The sequence below is a fragment of the Salvia miltiorrhiza genome, chromosome 4, assembly GCF_028751815.1.
Source record: "Salvia miltiorrhiza cultivar Shanhuang (shh) chromosome 4, IMPLAD_Smil_shh, whole genome shotgun sequence".
Lineage (NCBI taxonomy): Eukaryota > Viridiplantae > Streptophyta > Magnoliopsida > Lamiales > Lamiaceae > Salvia > Salvia miltiorrhiza.
This window is the reverse complement of record NC_080390.1, coordinates 31,023,441-31,045,589: the sequence shown is the minus strand read 5'-3', so window position 1 is coordinate 31,045,589 and position 22,149 is coordinate 31,023,441. Positions and strand designations below refer to the sequence as shown.

The window sequence follows — 22,149 nt, the reverse complement described above, 5'->3', positions numbered from 1 at the left end:
AAGACAAAACTCAAATAGGAAAGCAAGAAGTGGTTGTTTGCCAATGTGGTAAGTTTTACTGCTAAGTTTTGACACCAACCAAACTTACAGCAACAGATATATCTCAACTTGCCTCCCATAAATTCTGCTCAAAACACACAGTGAAGTGGGATTTAATATATTTAGAGTAGAGATGTCAGCCTATAAAACTTTAAAATATTAAGACCCTATTGACCACAATCTGTTATTTGCCTATTTTAATAACCCTCAAAGACTGAAGGTTCTCCAATTCACAACTCATTATCAAGAAAACCAGAATCTCAGTGAGTGTGTGAGAGAGAGAGAGTTGTAGTTGTGTCAAATGGGTCATTTAGAAATATGCTTAGAAAATGGTGAGTGCAGAGAGGCCTGTTTCTTATTTTAACTTTTCCTTTGAATGATTCTGCCAGTTTTTCTCTTTGTATGGTCACAGATAGATGCAGAGAGAGTTTCCATAGACAAAAAATTGGAATGAAACATGCTGTTGTTGTGATCACATTACAACAAGACAACAACAACGCAAATGCATACAAACCTCAACAACAACAACCTTGTTAGAACAACAACAAAACTCAAGATTCTGCTCAAATGGCCTCTTCTTCCTGTCCCAAAATCCCAATCATTTTCACCCTTGTTTCTTTCCTCTTGATTTTTCTTCCTGCCACCTCCCATGCTGCCGTGCCACCGAGCTCCGGCCGCCGCAACCAGACTCTCCGGCCGCAGCAGGAGCTCAACAAACTCAAGAGAATAAGGAGCTATCTGAGGAAGATCAACAAGCCTGCTGTCAAGACAATTCAGGTTTCTTGTTGATTTTCTTGAATAAGCTTATCTTTTTCATTGTGTTTGATGTTTCTGTTTATTATTTTTTCTTGCTTGAATTTTTCTTTGGTTTCAAATGTTTGCAGAGCGTTGATGGAGATAAGATAGATTGTGTCCCATCTCATCTTCAGCCAGCTTTTGATCACCCTCAGCTCAAAGGGCAGAAGCCATTGGTAACTAACTAACTAACTTTTTTTCCCCTGTAAAAACTGCTCAAACAAATGTGCAAAGATCAATCTGATGAATGCAGGAGCCGCCGGAGAGGCCTAAAGGGCACGGCTCAAACGAGTCGATTTCAGAGACTCTGCAGGCGTGGTTGGAAGCAGGGGAATCATGCCCTGTTGGGACAGTTCCAATAAGAAGAACTACCGAGGAGGATGTGTTGAGGGCCAGCTCCATTCGTAGATTCGGTCGAAAGATTAAACGAGGCGTTCGCAGAGATACAACAAGCAGTGATCATGAGGTTTGCATCATCACTTATATTATCTTGCATTACTACATTCTTGAAAATGTGCAAAATTGGTTCTTCTTGTATGTAAGTTTCATCCAAATGTGTGTGTGTGCAGCATGCTGTGGCGTTTGTAAATGGTGATGAATACTATGGGGCAAAGGCAAGCATAAATGTGTGGGCACCGCGCGTGACAGACCAGTATGAATTCAGTCTGTCACAACTATGGGTCATCTCTGGCTCATTTGGGAATGATCTTAACACCATTGAAGCTGGCTGGCAGGTCTGTGTTGTTTAGTACATCACCACAAATATTTATGACTCGTTACCTATCGCCTGTCGCCTCAATTAATTGACTTTGTTTTTCTCCTTCAACCTCCTTCAGGTTAGTCCAGAACTGTATGGAGACAACTACCCTAGATTCTTCACATATTGGACAGTAAGTTAGTTAATCTTGAGCTTCACTGTGTGTGTGTGTGTGTAAACTGATGGCATTGTTGTGCAACAGACGGATGCGTATCAAGCAACGGGTTGCTACAACTTGCTGTGCTCGGGCTTTGTCCAGATAAACAACAAGATCGCTATTGGTGCAGCCATATCTCCGAGGTCAAACTACAAGAACAGGCAGTTTGATATTGGCCTCATGGTTTGGAAGGTATATTCTATGATTTTGTTTGAATTGTTGAGCTATTATTACACTACCAATCATGCTGATATACATGAGTTAGGTGACCTAATAAGATTCAAAGCTTCCACATTATAGCTGTACTAATTGACAGAGACATTTTAGTTGATTATTTGGTTAACTAACAATGGTGTTGTGCAGGATCCGAAGCACGGGCACTGGTGGCTGGAGTTCGGGCAAGGGCTGCTGGTGGGGTACTGGCCGTCGTTCCTGTTCAGCCACCTGCAGAGGCACGCGAGCATGATCCAGTTCGGAGGGGAGATCGTGAACAGCAGATCAACGGGGTACCACACGTCCACGCAGATGGGGAGTGGCCATTTTGCTGATGAAGGCTTTGGGAAGGCTTCCTATTTCAGGAACTTGCAAGTTGTGGACTGGGACAACAGCTTGATCCCTCTCAATAATCTGCATCTTTTGGCTGATCATCCTAATTGCTATGATATAAGAGCTGGCAAGAATAATGCTTGGGGGAATTATTTTTACTATGGAGGGCCAGGGAGGAATTCCAGATGTCCATAATTACTCATCTTATATACCCATGCCACCCAGTGTAGAGATAAGATAATTAACCACCTTCTTCATTTGCTCATGTTCTATTTTATTTTTTGGGTTTTGATTCTTTGTGAGATTCTTTTTTCAGGCAAGACAGGTCCCTCTCATTATGAGTTCTAACATGTATGTTTCAAGTTCCCCCATTCAAGACTTCATGTAAATGTTATGAGTTAAGACAGATGATAATATATAGCAAAGTTTGTAGTAGTTCTTTTTTCTTCCCTTTTTTATCTTCTTTGAAAGCTAAGTAAAGAAATCCCGGTTTGGATCTCTATTCCAGCATTTATGAATCCCTTCTGTCTTCCACTAGTATAAAATTTAAAAACTATTTAATAATGTAATAAAGTCTAATTACTAAAAAACGAAGCTTAGAAATACCATATACCCTAGTTATCAATAATCAATCTTAATAGCCAATTATTAACTAAAAATTTTAAAAATTAAATACCTGATAGTAGTAATAAGTCTTAATAGCCAATTATTAACTAAAAATTTTAAAAATTAAATACCTGATAGTAGTAATAAGTATAAATCCTAATTGGGTTTAATCAACTCCAATTAACAATTAAAAATTAAAAATAAAACACAAGAACTTAATTAATTAGTATATACTCCATTAATTTGTCCCAATAAACATGGCCCATTTTTCATATTGGGATCGTCCCACTAAAGATGACTTATTTCTATAAACGATAATATTTAATTTTTGAAAAATTATGAATTCTATCACTTTTATTCAATTTACACACTCTTTTTAATCTAGGTGCCCAGAAGAAGTAAACCATGTTTAATTGAATTTTCTAAATTCAATATTTTACCACTAGTAATATAGTACTAATAAAGAGGCTGTTCCGTCACAAAAAAATAAGAGGCGGTAAATGTCAAGAAACACTTAAAATGACCAATTTGCCATCGGAAATTAAACCAGCCTCAATAAGTAAATAAATGCAGTTACTTTTAAAACATTCCATAATAAAAGACTTTTTTTTTAAGTTCCATAATAATATAGTACTGTAGTTGGACTTAATTATGTGTAGATTCCCATATATCGTCAAAATAGAAGAAAAATAAGCATGGATTTGCATGTGGGAAATGCGTGGAATGCGCCATGGAAACCATATCTGGCAGAACTCAAGATTTTGAATTTTTCTGCAAATTATATAAATATTGAGGTAGATGGCTTCCCCAAAACCAGCTTTCAGACAGTGATTTTTCAATCAGACAAAAATAGAAGCAAATAAAAACAATAAGTGTATCTCAGTTAGGCCACCGAGGCAATTTGGTGTGTTTGTATGTTTTAGAATAGAAAAATCGTTAAATTTCAGTCAACTCAATAATCGATTAATTAAACACATGCAAAACTGCTGCGACCAAGACACTGGTTTTCTTCGAGAAATGATTAGGTCCTATTATGAAATAAAACAATGTGATGAAAATTTGTGTCCATCTTGAAATTGAGGGTTGTCTTAATCTATCAGTTGGGATTGGCCTAGTGTTCAGTTTGTTCACCCTAATTATCCCCCCAGTTAAAATGGATTGAATCGATTGGTTAAGCATATGACACTCCAACGGTCAAAATTACATCGTGTCAACTTGATAACGATCACCACCGAGTCACTGTGTGCAGAAGAGATTGAAGTTGAACAATTGTTGACTGATAAATCATGCAAACGAGAAGAAATCGTGATGTTGAAGAAGACGAAGATGGCAGTTGCTGTTTGGGAGGAATAAATATGTAATCTTGCAACAAAAGAATGAGCTGAAATTACTTGCGCAAACTATACTGCCCATGTACGTACCTAATCAATAAGTCAAAACACTTCAAACTATAATCTTGCATACGCCCCCAATTGCATCAGGTGTAAATCTCCCCTTCGTCTCACACAAGTGTCGTTTTTACGTGAATAAGCTATAACTCGTTTAAACAATCACATCAACGGGGATCAAGTTTTGCGATCGTCTTATCGTGAGACGGGTCAAATTTTAAATTACAAATGTGCCATTCAGAATCAAATTTTGACCTGTCTCCATCTCACACAATATTTCTGTGTGATATTGAGACGATTCCCATTGGTGACACTCATGCGAGTGTCACCCATATAGGGCAACTTATAAATTAAAAATAAATTTAAAAGTCACATAACTGGATGACATTGATTGGCTAACAACCTCAATGTCAAAAGAAATGTATGACCACATGGCACTCTCTCATTGGGTGCCACATATGAGTCTCACTAATACAATAAAAATAAGATGAAGGTTGAATTGTGTACGTGAAAAAGAGAAATAAATATTTTAATTGAGGATTGGGTCGATGGAAAGTGCTCGTGAGGATAGTCTAATGGTTAATGGAGCAAGAGTTTTCACTAATAAGATGAGATTCCCATTATTAAGTCAAACGCTGTTAATGCTACTGTAGTAGACAATCAAGAATCTTCAGATGCTTGGGACATGTGCTTTGACAGAGTCATAGAAATGCATAAAAAAAATGATAACTACTAGTCAATATATGTACTTGAATTTCCCCAACAGGCATGAAAAACTGTAGAAATAAATGTTTCAGCCAATAAACATAAACTCTTTTACAGTGAGGTTGAAAAACAAACATTCAATAACATGCCAAAAGTAAACAGTGAGAAAATTTTACTACAATCATAAATTTGGACAACCATAACCACACCATGAAACTACTTTGATGGATCCAATTGTCACAAGCTGAATGAAATTCACTACTTACCTTTCCTCTTATCTGCTAAATATTCTATGCCAACCAACGGTAAGCCTTGTCCAGAATTTATGTAGAAGACAATCTCCACGAATAGTCGAATATCGACTATTCTAGAGCTATATCTCAAATTTCTTGTTTATGTGATTGCTTTCAATAAATAGCAATAATACAGGAAGGTCTATATCTATGTTCCAGCAAAAATATCAATAATGCTAATTAGGAAATAGGTGACAGTAAAAAATGGATCAAGATTATTAAGATATGGTTACTTTTAGGCATTGAATTAGAACAATGTAACACCGTTTGGATGCAGCTGATGATCAAACCAATGATGCTGACTTACAATAATTATGTATAAGGAAATTTCTTACCTTAAAATAGTGTAAGGAGCCGTATGGTGAGAGAATAATGATGATGGCATCGATGCAGCTCTCGAACTAGAGCTCTTCCTCGAGTGTACAGCAATGTATTTCATCAACCTTCGGTTCCTACTAGTTTGAAGGCATTGCCAAGAAATGTAATTAGATTGTCAGGATTACAGATGTGGGAACCAAAAGGGTAAAGAACACTGATTTGCTCGTGTTCTAAAATATTCCGACTTTCACTGAAATCGATTTCACTAAAGTTATACATCATGCTATAAGCTATTCCTAAAGTATTGTAGAAGTCCATGAATGCCGGATCTTCAATAGTTTCTACGAGATCAATGGCAGCAAAACCACAATTTTGCCACCCAGCTTCAGATTTCATCTGCAGAGTAATGCATTTGATACTTTTAAGGTTGAAAAGTAAAAACCGAGCCGCTTCAGACGAACACCAGTGGAGGAATCCCTTAGAACTTGTTATTTGGTAGAGTAGGAGAAAGTTGGCTAACGAAAAGCGAAACAAGAAGATGAAAAAATCTCTGAAATCCATGCCTACAAGATTAAAAATTGCCAATTACTATGAGATGAGAAAAACAATAATGAAATATTAACCTTACTACCACCCATCAAAACATTAATTATCACTAAGATCCATATCTCTCATAATAGTAGAAAATAACACGCAAGAAATTGCAATCATAGAAGTCGCGCCAGTTCCTTCTATCACTGATATCCAGATAATCAATTTCCTCAAAAGTTACAAAAGATTTATTTCGTCAGACATGTACTAAGCAACATGATAACAGAAAATCTAGTAACTGCTATCAAGAAATGAAGAAATTCAGTAATACAATGACAATTAGTTCAAAATACATGTGGCTACTCGAACATGGAATTACATATGCAGACATGCATACTTATATTACATAAATTTTCACTCCTGAAAACTTATGAACATGAAGTAAAATTCTATAAGTGAGTTATTAGAACTATAATCTGCACCATGAGCAGTTAGGATCCATTTAAAACATCTTTCATCAGGTCTAGAATAAATTCGACCAGCAATGTCATTAGATAAAATTCAGGAATTTCAACAGCTCAGTTTCCCTAGTAGAATTTTGGACATAAAATTTATGTATCGTTCGCCAAAATATACCTGCATTAGCTGCAAGATTTCTCTGACACAACACCTCAAAATCATCACATATGTCCTTGAGGTCTTCAATATATCCAGCAGCCTCATGATATTCTCTCAAAAGCAAACCCCACTGGCGAGTTATATATCATAAGAAATAACCAATTTATGCAATATACCAAGTTATTCGCCAGCATTACTTATATATAATATTCTTACCACCCAAGAAATGCTGTACGCATTGAACCAGTTGTGATTGATTGATATTGTATCCTCCTGAAATCCATAACCCAGGTTGGTGTTGCATATTAGCAATTTAAGGGGAAAACATAAATTACTACATAGTGTGTCCATTTGTAATGAGTTGCTCTGATATGAGGAGAGGAGACACGAGCCCTGAGCAGCCTCTAAAAACTGCCACAGGCTTGAACACATTTTAGTACATGACACAATCCCATTCCAATAAAATCTTCTTCGTTCCCCACGAATAGCTCATAAATTTCCAATAATGGGAAGATCCTTATGAGAAATAAACTATATAAGTCAAAGGTAAATACCAGATTGTGAACTTGATGGTACCAGCCACTGGGGACGAAGATGATTTCATCTCGTTCCTGAGTGCATTCCAGCCAGACTGCCTGGACCCGAAAAAATTATAAAAATAAAACATCAATATAAAGTACTTAACAAGAAAGCAATGAAAACACTAAGGGTGTGTTTGTTTTGAGGTATAAGGGAGGGATAAACTACATTTATCAATCTTATACTTCGTTTGCTTTGATGTATAAAAAAATTCGGGCAGGTTGTATAATTTTTCGGGCAGCCCCTTATCCCTTGCGAAAGGGATAATTTTATACCTAAGAGAGGGTGGTATAATTTTATACCACCTTATAAGGAGTGGATAAATATATTATCCTTCAAACCAAATAAGATATAACAAAATGTGGTCCCCACTTTAAGTGATAAGTTTATACCTCATTATATTATCCCTCAATTTAGAGGGATAAAAAGCAAACACACCCTAAAGGGATGGTAAGAATGAAAACTGGTTTGCAACTTACTTACTTACTTACCTCTTCAAATCCGGGGTACTTTGATTTGCAAACATCTTCAAAGATATTATAGACAGCAGACTTCATATATCTGAATAAAAAAAAATATAATATATTAGAAGAATTATATCATTACGGAGGAGCTTTACTCTTAAGCTGAACGCTACTCCATTACTCATGATAAATGAAACAACATTCATCCTCACCTGTCAAACACGAGGTGATGTTGACTTGGACACAGAAAATACCACTGCTTCCTGCCACATACATTTGCTGACCAACTATATGATCTGAACACATCGGCATGAAGAGGAGTCCATGTACCTGCACTTGGAATCAAAACTTTAATTTTTTTTTCCTCCAACGTAAAACATATGGCAAAGATTGGAGACAGATAATATCACAATCTGAGAAACAAAAGGAATTCTTGAGATTATGCTCAAACCTTTTGCTCCCATATACACAAAGCGATAGTCAGAGCAATTGACTTCATTCCTTTCTCGGTAAGTCTCAGGATCGTCATGCATATGATACTCATCAAGATATAGATTCAGCCAATCATCGCGGAAAAAAACTGGTGTACTATAGGCAACATAATCTGGGTACTCCTGCAAACGTCCAGTTAGCAATATAAAAGAGGAACGGTTGAAGTAATGAAGTCTCTATAGGTAGTGATATAGCACCAAGACATCACTTAGTAAACTTAAGCATAACTATCATGAGAGATAAATTCAAAGATTCAACGCCTTACCCTTAGAAGTTAGATGTAGGACCTGGAAAAAGGAAGAAGAATAAAAGAAAAACTTGTACCTCTCCTTTTTCATTAGTTCCTGTAATACTTGAACTTTCAAGAATCCAACTAAACAAAGAATGCAGATCGACACTGATCATCTACGACTAGGAAAGCTTAAGAAAGAACCAAGTGTTACCTTCTATCCACTATCGAGCATATTAATGAGAGCGAAAGAAGATGGTGAGTTGGTGACCTTTTTTACATCAAAGAGTCAAACAGGCAAGACTTTCCTCTATATTCTATAAGGGCATTCTTTCATCTATAAAAGCGTTAGTTTCAACAAGAACCTCAACACATCATATCTCATTTGTTTTTAGTTATTAATTAGCAATATTTTTTTGATAGCAATTTCGACCAAATACATGAAACTTATCTTAAAATTGCATCTATATCTAAGAAAAATGAAGGCCATCCACAGTTCAGCAACATGGCCTCAAGAAAGGAGCCTCAATTGCACTACATAGTCGGGAATTAAGAACTATGTTTACTTACGTTTCCCAAAAAGGAACAATTTTTACTTACTACAAGCATCCGAAAAAACTCTGCCTTTAAGCAGTCTCCGGAAAAGGCATAGGAATCAAATTTCAATGGTTTTTGAAGAATTAAATTATTCATGACGAATAGAAGGGAACGAAATTGGGGAAAAAACCTACCTTAACAAAATGCCAATCCTTCAAATACAGCAACGGCTTTCCATCAGCGCCGCCATTATCAGAGTTCGAGCTGTTAATCCAAATTTCGATGAATTCGGAAACCGACATTTCCAACCTCTTTTGATCAGTGAATTCCCTCTTAGCACAATCCGCAACCTGGACAAATTAGGTCGAGCTATCAGCAACATCATCAATCAATTTCCGAAGAGCAGCAACGACGTCGTATAGTGAGAGTTACCTGGACTCTGGAGCCGCCGAATTGGTCGGAGAAGAAGCGGAGATTAGGCTTTCCGTCACCGGAAACCCAGTCCTTGCGTGCTCGCCAATCGTCCGTGAGCCCGGTTAGGATTACCGGCTGGTTTTTATCGAGATATTTTTCGACAAACTCGGCGTAGGACAGTTCCTTCCCGTTTACCTTCTCCACTTTTCCTTCGATTTTGAGACCCATCGTCGCTCCTCTCTCTCTCTTCCTCCTGCGACTCTTGCTTGTAATCGAAAAAACACTCAGTTTCTTGGTCCCACCAGTTTTGCATTCCTTTTTTTTCTTTGGAGGGAAAGAGCAAAATTCACGAAATACAGAGGTTCATCCCAAACATAGATATTTAAAAATTCACAAAAAAATCTAATAAGACAATGAGCCCCGCTATAAACTCACGTTGCACGTAACAATCTCGAATATTATCAAAATCTGCAAGGAGAAGCGGACGATTAACAATTATGCCACCGAACTCACCATCATCTTGAACACTCAAGAAGATCGCATCGTCAACCATCATCTACCCATTCCAAACCTTTATCCTTAATCCATGACAGGGCCTCAAAATTCTCATAGCTTCACTTTCAATGAGCAGGGCTGGCCCTGGGCATGGGCCAGCATAGACGACCTCTCAGGGCCCATCATTTTGAAGTATCAAACAACGGTGTTAAACAATCGTTAAGTCGGAGAGGCTAATTGCACGAAATTAAGGACTTTGAGGGTTTAGTTGAACCGATCTCAACTATAGGGTGCTAGACGTGTTAAGGGTCTATTTTAGGGGCGTATTTGATACTTAACCCTTATTATTATTACGGTTAAATGCATGTAAATTCACGAACTTTAGCGAAAATCCATTTTTCCTTTTACGTCATATGCAGTGATATCTTTGAAGTTTACATCATGGTGATAAACTCGTGAAGTTAGGGAATGCACAACACTAGATTTTATTTTATTTTTGAATTAGTTTTATTCTAGTTTCCATTTTACAATAATTAAGAAATTAAAATTTCATTGAATTAAAATTCAAATCCTACATTGTTAGAAATAAAAGAAATACAAGAAATTAAAATCCTAAATTACTTAAATTAAAACAAACATAAAATAAAAAATCCTAAAAATCTACGGGATGTTGTGTCGTTTTTTGATCTCCGCCACCTTGCACATGTGAAACGCCAATTCGTCGGGATTCATTTGAGAGGTGTCCCGGCTCATCAACATGCTATCGGCGAGGTCACGTTGAACTTGGGAGAACGTTTCCATTGCATTCACCATATTCGCCATGTACCCGAGAGCTTTTTGGTTATCCTCCGACGTCTCTTCGGCCTTTTTCTTGCCTTTCCGCTTGTCTCTCTTGGCCGCCTTTTGGCCTTGGGGCCGGGTGGAGATACTCGCGTCACTAGAAGTCGTTGTGGGAAGACCGTCGGACCCCTTTGATCGTTTGTCCAAATGGACATCAGAGTGAACATCCTCGCCGAGACTTGCAAATTTCTTGGACTCGCGCAAGATCTTCCATGCATGCGGATACCGGAACGGAACTTTGTACTCGGCTAGCCACATTGCCTCTGCTTGCTCCAGGATTTGAATATCACTCATGCCTGATTTCCATTGATCGTGGCATTTTTTGTGCATGGCCTCAAACCTCTTCGCATCATTCGACACCCGTTGAAAGTGAGATTTGATTTGCGTGACGTCGCGTGAAATAGATCCTTGGGACCTTTTAGCGTTGTATTCGGTGCAGAGAGAGCCCCAAAACTTCGCCCCTTTTTGGTCGACACCCACCACAGAGTCGTGGGTGTGCTCGCAATACAAACGGCAAATTAGCACCGTTTCTGGCGGATAATAGTTGCTACGTTTGGTGGCCGCCGGCATAGAAGCAATCTCCTCCACGTCGGGCTCGGGCTCGGCAACGGCGGCAAAGCGGGGGTTCAAATTGGTGGCCGACTGCTTGAAAGGCATTCGATTCTTGCGTGAACGGCGAGAATCCTTGCCTGGAAGCATTTGATTCGTCGGGGGATGGATTTTGAGGATGTTCACGCCAATAGTTGCTCCAATCACCTTCCATTGCTATTTGTTGAAATAATTTAGAAGATGAGGAGAATGGATGAATGAGGAGAATGGATGAATGATAGAGGATGAAGAAGAGAATGAGGTTGTATATGTATATATAGAGGGGGTATAGAAATTAAAAAAAAAAAAGAAAAATCGGCAACGGGAAAAAAAAAACGGTCAAAAACGGCTATTTTTAATTTTTTTTTTGGGCCGAAAAGGGGCGCGTGTTTACACGCCCCCTCCTTCGCTCCCACTATTCACGAGTGCGAAGCAACGCCCCCCCTCCTTCACACCCGGGTGCGGCAACGGTGGTGGGTGCGATAGGCCGGGTTCGATCCGGCCATCGCACCCACCGCTGCGGATGCTCTAAGGAGCAAGAATGAATCCCCTAAAAAAATGAAGCAATAATTAATACTCCCTCCGGCCCGTAAGAGTGTATCACATTTTCCATTTTCGTCTGTCCCATAAAAGTGTATCACTTCCATTTTGGGACATGACCTCACTTTCTCCTTTTAACCACAACCACTCCATAACCCCACAATCACTTCAACCACAACCACTCATTTCCACTCAATACTTTATCTACCAACTTTTTCTTAAAACTCGCACCATCCCTTTACCCTTATGTGATACACTTTTACAGGACGGAGGGAGTAGAAGACTAGGACAGTGTGTGATAGATGATGTAGATTGGGCAGAAATCCATTAGCCTAATGTTGTAGATGTAATAGATGAACAAGGAAGAGATGTAGAAATTGGTTTCATATCATATTATGTAGCTTCTGATGAAAATGTTATTTCTGACTCTACTGATAATGAGTTTGATTGTGGAAAGAAGAGATTGCCTAGAATTATCTATGATCCTAAATGTGGTCATAAAGAAATGAAAATGGTGCTAGGTATGAGGTTTATTAATGGTTATCAATGTAGGGTGTTGGGTCCCGAAAGGTCTAGAATATGTGTATGGGAGGGAGGGAATACACCTAAAGGCAGTTTTTCAAAACCAAACACAATACAACCTTAATTTAACAATTAACGAAAGGTTGAAGACTGATACTGAAAAACACTTCAGTAAAGATATCAGTTAAAGTCAAGACTTTAATTGATACACTCGTAGAGCTTCAGTCTTAGATTGAACAGAGAAGTGTTATGAATCATACTGACTATCCGGAGAATTATCAGTTAGACTAATAACACACGCAGCAAAAAACTTTGTGTTTTGAAAAAACCTTTTAGAGACACGTTGTCAGGTTAGTGTTTCACTTTGCGATTAGTCAATTTCAGTTAAGAACGTTTGTGCACATATAAGAAAGTAAAACTGGAAGCGATAAATGACAAAGGGATTTTTACGTGGTTCGGAATCCAATTCCTACATCCACGGTCAGTAGATCACACTGACAAACACTATGGGCTTATGCTTACGGGTGCACATCAAACCTTAAACTGAAACCACACATTTCAGCACCAACACATTGGGTTGGATTTCTCAAACACACTTAGCACGCATTGGGCATTAAGATCTCTTGGAGTCAGAACACTGGTCTGAACTTCACACAACTTTAAACACTCTTTTCGCTCAGTTGAAAGGAGGTTCGAAAACTACCAACTAGATCACAGATAACAGGCTCTCTGTAATCAATAACTTAGGCTTTGAATAAACAATATTTGCCTAAGGTTCTAAGAGAATATAACTTTGGAAGGCTTTGCTTTGCTGAGTTGCAATTTCGGCAGCGTTTCAGCTTATGTATTTGAATCTGTGAAGGTTGAAGTGATCCTCGAGCTCTATTTATATGAGAGGTCTTGAATAGATCCGTTGGCGGAGATGGTCTTCAAAAATTCATTTATTGGAGAGTAATTCGAATTTTGCTGAGGCTTTCAATCTTCGAGGTTCCTTGTTCGATGAGAAACGGCTACTCAGGTACAGGAGGTAAGGCGCCTCTGAAAAGGTAATCACCAAAAGCAAAGAAAGGACGATCCTCTGTATCTTTGCATTTAATGCGGCTATACTTTGATTGTGTAGCTTTCTTTTAACGTTGGAGTTTCAGTACGAGGAAGAATGTCAACTGATACTTGACTTTAGTATCAGTCCGCTGATTCCACGTAGTCAGCATTAGATGAATAAGTCATAACTGATTCTTCAGTTGAGAAACTCGTTCTAGTCAAATATCAGTTTTTGACTTATGCCTTTAATTGCGAACATCAGTCGAGTTCTTCAGTCTTCAGTCCTTCGTTCTTCATTCTTCATTCCTCCGGTCTTCAGTCTTCAGTCTTCAGAACACTAGCTAAACTAGAAAAAGAACTCCAACACTTGAGTTCACAAAGAAAACTCAAGGATTTTGGTATCATAAAAACTAGGGCTAGGATATTTCATTAAGTTCCCAACATAGGGAGGCTATCAGAACATGGCAATATATCAAGGATGCCCTCTGCATTTTAAAAGGGTGCAGAAACACCGATTTTGAGGATATTTGTGAACCTCCATGTGTGTGGAGGTGTTATAGTAGTCTTATTAAAGCACATGTTACTTTCGCAATTAAGGTGTTGATTGAACCACACACATGCCCTTTCACAAGGATAAACAAACTGGCTAACTACAAGCAGATTGCTAGATAATGCCTATATGTGTTTAGGTTCAGACCTTGCATAAGTATAGAAGATTTTTAAATTGACATTAATGACAAATATGCAATTGAATCTTCTAGATAAAGGCTCTATAGGGCTAAGGCTACTGCCCTTGAGATGTTGAGAGGATCCATGAAGCACCACTATTCTACACTTAAGAGTTAAGAGTTATGTCAGGTGAATCGAAAGGGATTCTTAGAGGCAGGGGCATGGCTTAGAGAATATAGGCCCTGCGCAAATTCTTAAATTTGGGCCCTATATTTATAGCTGAGAAAAAATTTATGAATTAAAAATATTTCTATTTGATTAGATAATGCATCTTTAAATTTGAAAGTACAAAATATAATTGAAATTTTTAGAAATGACATTGCTTTAGACTTAAGAATTTGTTAAAGAAAATTTAGAAGAGAAAAAATGAAGCTTAAACTTAAGTGTTTGTTCAAGAAAACTTAGAAAAACAAAAATGAAAAATCAGAAATTTTAGAAAATAGAAACATAGAGACGTCTGATTTGATTAGGGGTGTGTTTTGTTTTGGTTTAAGATAAACTAGTGTATAACCCGTCGAAATTCGATGGGACTTTAAATTATAATTTAAATTATTTATATTATTTTATATAATATAATTATCTTTTAATTAATTTAATTAGATGTAATAAATTTTACATTATATTCGCTTCGACCACGAAAAGTATGATACTTTTGCTATTTTGGGTGTCCACAAAAATTATGGCACTTTTCATTTTAAGGCATGACCGTATTATTTTTTTCTATTTTTTTATCTTACAAACACTCTTTATTTACAAAAAAAATCACTTTTAATTCAATCTCAACCACTCATTTCAATTTTGGTAGGACCATTTGTCCACCTGGCGGTTCTTCAGTCTCCGCTTTTGAAAAATCACCACCAATTTTCTTAAAACGTATGCCCACCAAAGTGTCATACTTTTGGTGGACGGATATAGTACTAATTTCAACTATATTCGTCAATTAAATATTACTCCCTCCGTCCCAATAAAAGTGGCCACTTTTTTTTGGGCACGGAGATTAAGAAGGGGATTGTTATGTTTTAATTGAGTGTGACCCACCAAAATTAGTGAGTAATTTTTAGAAAGTGGCCTACAATTGTTGACCAAATTAGTGAGTAATTTTGACATTTTTAGAAAGTGGCCTACAATTGTTGACCAAATTAGTGAGTAATTCTTGACTTAATTAAAGTAAACTTTTGCCATTTTTAGAAAGTAGCCACTTTTAATGGGACACCCAAAAAGGAAATGTGGCCACTTTTATTGGGACGGAGGGAGTAACTTTTTGCTAGAATAATAAAAATACACTTCGGTTCGTCCGCAATATCGTTTCCACATTTGCCATTTCGCGATATCGCGGACGGACCGAAATGGCAAATGTGGAAACGATATTGCGGACGGAGAGAGTATAAATTTTGTACAATTTTTCTATATTGACGGATAAGAATTAATTTAAGATCTCATTTGTCATCTAAACATCATCTCATCTGAAGTCTGTAAGACCAGATGATCATCAAGAACTCGAAGACAATATCTGACTTTTGAACGCCAAATTTTTTAGCATTATCTCGTCTGGACCCTAAAATACTATATCTGATTTAATGCGTCAGTCGTCTCAACAACACTGCCTGATGCTTTAAATATCATAACTCACTTCTAAACATCATTTTCAGTAGGAGTTAGAAACATCAGGGCTGACTTGTGAGATTATGCAATCTGAAGCTTGTGAGATCATAACTAACTTCTAACCATCATCTTGTATGGAGCTTGAAAAATCATAACAGGCTTTTGTGCATCGTCTCATTTAGAGCTTAAAATACCATAACTGAGTTTCAAGCATCATTTCGTTTGGAGTTTGAAATAATAAAACTGGCTCGTGAGCATCATTTTGTTTAATGTTTGAAAGACCATAACTAAGTTGTGAGAATCATCTCGTCTACGGCTTGAGAAAATTGATGTGATATTCAAATTATATCATTATTTACTATTTCAATTGGTAAATTTTCATAAAAAAATCAAAGAGTGATCCAAAAAAAAAAAAATTATAGAAAATATCTTATTTTATGACCAAATTAAAATGAAGAATTTAATCACAAGTATTTATTTTTAAAAATAAAATTAAATGATTTTTTATTTAACTAAATAAATTTGATCAACTTTGTAATACCCGGGCTTTTGATGACGTGTTTAATTGCTTAAGTTTGAGTAAGTAGGGTATAAGATCCCTTGTTTGATTACTTTGTATAGAGATGAGGAGTTATATGAAGTTTTGTTGTTATATTTTAAAGATGTTGAGATGTTCTTTTGATGATGTGAGGATGATGTGTGATTTTATATCCGTAATTGAGTTTGAGTATTTGAATAATTCGAGATAATTATTTGAATGAGAACGGTGAACTCGGAAGTGAGATCTGAGTCCGTTAAGACGTTTTTGAAATTTTTGACTTTTTGACGATGAATAGTAAAATACTGCTATTTCGTCTTTTTGTCGACTTTCAAAATCTTACGTGCATGTCGTCGAGAAATATTCTTAATTTTTCGATACGAGTCCAATAATGAAAGTTTTTATTTTTGGACGACGAGTGAATAGTAAATCGGGATTTCTCGATAAACGAACCGAGCTCGTTTATCAGAATTTCGAGAACGAGCTTGCGTTTTCTATATTTATATAGAATTACGAGTGTAATGAAAGTGAGTAGGAGTTAAGAGGGTGAGTAACGAAGAATGTGGGTAATTAGTCGTTAAAACGAGACGAAACGGGATATTTAACGACTAACGGGTTAATATCTTAAATATCTAAGGCTACCCCACCAAAACTGAAAGATATTATGGACTAGATTAGGATATATTTGATATATTCTAATACTAAGTAAGACAGTTCAAGTGTGAATTCCTTAGTCGTAATTGTTGACTCAAGTGTGAATTCCTTAGTCGTAATTGTTGACTAAGGAAGACAAGACAATTTAGAATTGTCTTCTTCGCTTATAAATAAGGGAGCTTGGTCTTACGAATCGATATATGAAAATATACGAAAACATTAGCTTAGAGCTTTTGACTTCCGATTTGAGCACCGAGACGAGCGCCGATCATCTTTTCGATCACGTATCTAAGTAGGTAAGATCTCTACCTACGTTTTGATGGTTTTCTTTTCGATTTTCGTCGACGTCGAAAAACGTCGATTCTCGACTTTATTTTGAAACGACGTCGGATCGTCGTGAAATTTTAGTATGTTGTTCTTGGGTAGATGTTGAGCATGTTTAATGAAGGGAGTAAGAACGGAACGAACCGTAGCTATGAAACCCATGAGGGCAGCCCCGTTTTTCACATATTAGCTTGTCTTTCGATTTTTGTTTGATCGTTTTGACTTGATATTTGTGCTTAGGGGTATGCTAGAATCGATATATATTAAATTCGTATTTTTCCAAGCACGAAAATTGTATAAATTTTTAGAGTATGATTATTTAAATTCGTGAAGTTTGAGACGTTGCATAATGAATATTATTGCGTATATGTGTTCTACGATATCACATGAGCATGCTAATTGATTTACAATTTATGGATGATAATTGTTGAACGAGATTAAAACTGGAATTCTGTCAAAATTTTACAGCAGTTTCAAGCTTATGTTTCGATGAGTTTTCATTGCTTGATGGCTCTGAAATTTTAGTATGTTTATCTATGATATGTGTATTTCGTTTCTGCAAAATTTCATGTCTTTTGGATGATGTTTGCTATTTTAAAGATATTTTGAAAAATCCTTGACAGAATCTGTCAACTATTGGTAGACTTCACAAAAACGTTTATATCTATTAATCCATGAAGGATTTTGCATCACCGTTTTTTTTAAACGAAACTAGACTTCAATAATTTTCTAAAAACATAAGATTTCGATTTTTATGACCTCTGAAACAGAGCAGTTTATTATTTCAAAAATGCCCTGTTCTGCTGTCATATTTGTCCAACAGTAAAAGTGTATGAGTTTCATTGTTTATTTGGCAGATCATATGAATGTTTTCTCTTGTGAAAATTTAACCAAATCTTCAAGGATACCTTTAGTTTTAGATGATTAAATTTGATGGAATTTTATTAAGGTTTGCCTTGGTTTCTAATGGCCTAAACAAAATTGGCAGAAACTGTCAATCTTTGACAGCCTGCACTAAAAGAGCAATATCTCCAAAAACCTTTAACCTTTTTGGTTAACTACCATTTTTAGAGTGAACTACACTTCATGAAGTTTTTGAGATCAATTGGTATGATAGTTTATGATGATTGAGTTGGTTGTTATGAATTTTTAAAGATGACACAAAAACAGCAAAACTTTCTAGAAAACAACTTGATTATATTTGTTTTGATGGATGATACGATATGACTAAATGGTGTGAGTTGTGAGAGTTATGATTAACGCACATAAATGTTGGTATCTGACACTCGAACAATTGGTGTCGAGTATAAATGATAGTTTACTGATAAAGAGTTTTGATGATTTTGAATTGTTTGGTTTGCGTTGAAAAGATGTCAAGATGTTAAGTTTTGAGTCGAGAGACGAGTTCACGTAGTGAGATTCACGCGTTGAAATCTCGTGGCTGACATTATATATGAATAGGTCATGCCGAAATTTTTAGTGAAATTAGAATTTGAGCATAGTCAATTCTTGTTGACCCGTGACTCAAATACATGCCTAATGGAAAGTTTAACTTTCTAATCGGTTAATTAGACGAGATGAGAGCGAATAGATCTGCTAAGAAAGTGGACTTTTCGATGTGTTAAATATTTCTTTTAATTGAAGCGCTGCTAATTATAACATAAGGATGTTATAATTAATGAGTAATGACGAGAGATAATAATTGTTATATTGATTAACAATCAAGAGAGATGAACATTAGAGATACTAATGTTTCATAAAAGAGATTAGATTATTAATCGAGGTTTCTTTTATAACTTCTCACCAATTCTTCATAACGATGAAGGTCCTTTTGGGAAGTAACGACTTGAGGGAGAGAGTGACGTTACTCATTGATACAGAGACACAACGAGGTGGGCATTACTTTTACTATACGTATATAGAGATCCCCTGCGTGTCGTAGGCCTCTTATACGAATGAATGCATGAAATGATCTAACTGTTAATTTCAGTTTCATATATATCAAATGAGTTTAAATGTTACGTTCAAGCAAGTTATTTCATGACAAAATCTTTGAGTTAAAGTTATTTCAAGTATTGTCTTGCCATAAAATGTTTCAATTTTAGTATGATATCTATCTGCTTTGGCTTTGCCAATGATGCAATCGAATTCGGGTCTTGAGCAGTTGATAGCTATCCTGCCAGGACTAGTGTACACCAGTGACCGTGAGTCATCTAGCGGGTTGGCCGGTCAAGTGACCGTGAGAGGTGGCCACCTCTCCGGCACACAGTTCCAGATATGATAGATTACAAGAGAACTTAGTCTGCAGACGAACTTTAAGAATCACAAATGAACTTAGTAAGCTTGGGCCTTTTTAGCGAAAAACTCCCTTGCTGTACTGTTTATGATGGCATGACAATTTATAGTTTTGAAGCATGTATTTTTTATACCTAGGCATATGTGCCCACTGAGTGCTTTTGTACTCAGCCCTGCATATGTTTTCTAAATGTGCAGGTTGAGCTGATGTGATGATGGTGCTGCAATGAGCGGAGTCTCCAGGGTTGTTAATAAATAGTTAACCTGTCTAGAATATGTCTTCATACATATGTCTAGCTACTTTCCGCTGCAAGATGTTGTTGATGTTATAGTATGTTATGTCATACTTTGAGTCTTAAGAGAATGGTTTCATACGATGTATAACTTGATTAATGATATTAATTAAGTTTTATGCTGTCTTTCATAGACTGTTTTCAATTGAGTATTAATGAATAAAAAAAAATACGAGTTTTATTAAGATGAGTAAGTTTTACGGCTATAAATGACGCCCCTTTTCTTCCCCTTCTTCTTTAACCCCATCCCTAGTCGTGGATCACTCGGCCTAACTATCCCTAGTTAGGGCGGGCTGTGACAGAGTGGTATCAGAGCGAAGGAAAGCTCTGAATTAGAAGTCTTGAGTTTAGTCTAGAATGAGTCACTAGACTAATAGTTATTAACAACCGTGAGCTCAGCGCACCATCACACCAGGCTCAACGAGGTATGTAAAATTTCAAAGTTTATTTGACGTTAAATTTTGAAGAGCATGATGTTGAGGTTATATGATGAGTTATGATGTTACACTTTAAAGGTGCATAGTTTGAGTTGAGGATGACAACATGATTAATAATGAGTTATTATGTTGTAAGAGCATATGTTGACGTTACATGATGAATCATGAGAGCGTTTATATCATATGATGTTATATGATTGAGGATGCATAATTATGAGTTATGATGTGATGTATTTGAGATGTTTTGTGATGAGAATTGTTTGAGCAGTTGTGATAAGTCACAATGATTTAGATGAAGGAATCTAATGTCATTGTTAAGAGAGATTTTCTACTAAGTAGAAGGATGAAATGAGAACTTAGAGCTAAAGCTTGAGAGAATTAGCAATTGCTTTAAGTACTTGTTTGTATGAGTTATGAGTTTGAGTTATGAGCTTGAGTATAATAGCATGATTAATGATGAGTTATTAGCATGCTGCAATGAGATATTGTACGATATGTTGAGTTATTTTGTGACGCGAGTTTTGCTCACGCAACCTTAATGGTACTTGAGGAGGTATCATGAGCCATAGTCTTTGGAGATGGCTTTGAGAGAGAATTGTTGAGTTGTCTTACTGAGTCACGATGATTTAGATTAAGGGATCTAATATCATTGTTTAGAGAGATTCCCTACTAAGTAAAGACGGGACGAGATGAGAATTTAGATGTTTTGAGCTTGAGTTTTAAGATAACAGTACTACTTAATAGGAGTTTTGCTAAGTTATGTTTTGTTTATTTCTGTTGCTGGAGCCAAGTAGAGTTAGTTCCTAGAGTCACCTTTAAGTTCTCCTTATAGGTTGGCCAAGACTGTTGGCACTGCACGAAAGTGGACTGCTGTGAGATCGAACTCATGGAAGATCGGATACGAGGACGAGGCGTACAGTATGTGGTACAGAGATGCCCTAGCAGATTTTCAAACACATGTTCATAGATTATGAAAGGATGAAAGCCTTTATGGTTGTTACTAGACTGGATGGCATCGTGCACCTAGTCCCCGTGCTACCAATCGAGTGGTAGGATTGAGCAAGGAAGAAAGCCACTCAATATGATGGGACATGTTGTCTTGAGCATTGGACCCACAGGAGATGAGATTTGTTACAGATACCCAGATTTTCTATGCGGATCTAATGACCGGATGCTTGTTTTCTACCAGAGACTCTAGAAGAGTGTAGTAGATATCGAGTCGATCCTTGAGTATCAGTTACCAAAGATGATAAAATGATAAACGATAATGAGGATGAGAAGTAGCCGAGGATGGCTAGAGTTGATGAGGATGAGAAGAGAAGTCGATGTAGGCTAGAGCTAAGGATGATCTTGAGAGTATGCGCGGTACACCCTCGTTTTTGATTAGTTGCAATTACATTGCGATGTATATAACTTACTTAGGAGATATTGGTACTTGAGATTTTGACATGATGATAGATAAGCATGCGAATATAGTACCCTACTGATGTTAAATAGATGGATGTTCCTAGTGTGCTAAAGTAGCAACTAGATGAGTTAACTGGTAGCAATTACCGTAGGAGGTCCAGACCGAGACATAGTACTATTAATGGTGTCGATTTAGAAGGGACATTACGATAGATACTATGGTTTTTGTAGGGTTTAAATAACCCCTTTATGTAAGCCCTCTAAAACGAGGCATTCTACTGATGGATATATTAGGTTGACCAGAGTGGTCTTTTTGTTAGCATTTCGTGAGTGCTTATTGCCTTACAGATGAATGTTAAGGTGACCGTGAGGGTTT

The 22,149-nt window shown here is 36.8% G+C and overlaps 2 protein-coding genes across 4 annotated transcripts; one reads left to right on the top strand and one right to left on the bottom strand.

The window, feature by feature from the left end:
• Positions 1-17: 17 nt before the first annotated feature.
• Positions 18-2,729, top strand: LOC131019889 (uncharacterized). Its single transcript, XM_057948485.1, has 7 exons — positions 18-816; positions 924-1,010; positions 1,088-1,300; positions 1,404-1,568; positions 1,671-1,724; positions 1,794-1,940; positions 2,112-2,729. Exons 1-7 carry the CDS (start codon positions 607-609, stop codon positions 2,487-2,489), a joined length of 1,254 nt encoding a protein of 417 aa, XP_057804468.1. The 5' UTR covers positions 18-606; the 3' UTR covers positions 2,490-2,729.
• Positions 2,730-5,719: 2,990 nt separating this feature from the next.
• Positions 5,720-10,111, bottom strand: LOC131019888 (arginine-specific demethylase JMJ20). Of its 3 annotated transcripts, none has more exons than XM_057948483.1 (10): positions 9,904-10,111; positions 9,487-9,733; positions 9,249-9,404; positions 8,248-8,410; positions 8,009-8,126; positions 7,824-7,893; positions 7,308-7,388; positions 6,970-7,026; positions 6,772-6,883; positions 5,720-6,167 (listed from the first exon to the last, which is right to left on the bottom strand). In XM_057948483.1, exons 2-10 carry the CDS (start codon positions 9,694-9,696, stop codon positions 5,725-5,727), a joined length of 1,410 nt encoding a protein of 469 aa, XP_057804466.1. In that variant the 5' UTR covers positions 9,697-9,733; positions 9,904-10,111; the 3' UTR covers positions 5,720-5,724. The 3 variants fall into 3 exon arrangements, with proteins under 3 accessions (XP_057804466.1, XP_057804465.1, XP_057804467.1); XM_057948482.1 differs by having other exon boundaries at positions 9,487-9,792; positions 9,904-10,110; XM_057948484.1 differs by having other exon boundaries at positions 9,982-10,054.
• Between the last annotated feature and the right edge of the window lie 12,038 nt (positions 10,112-22,149).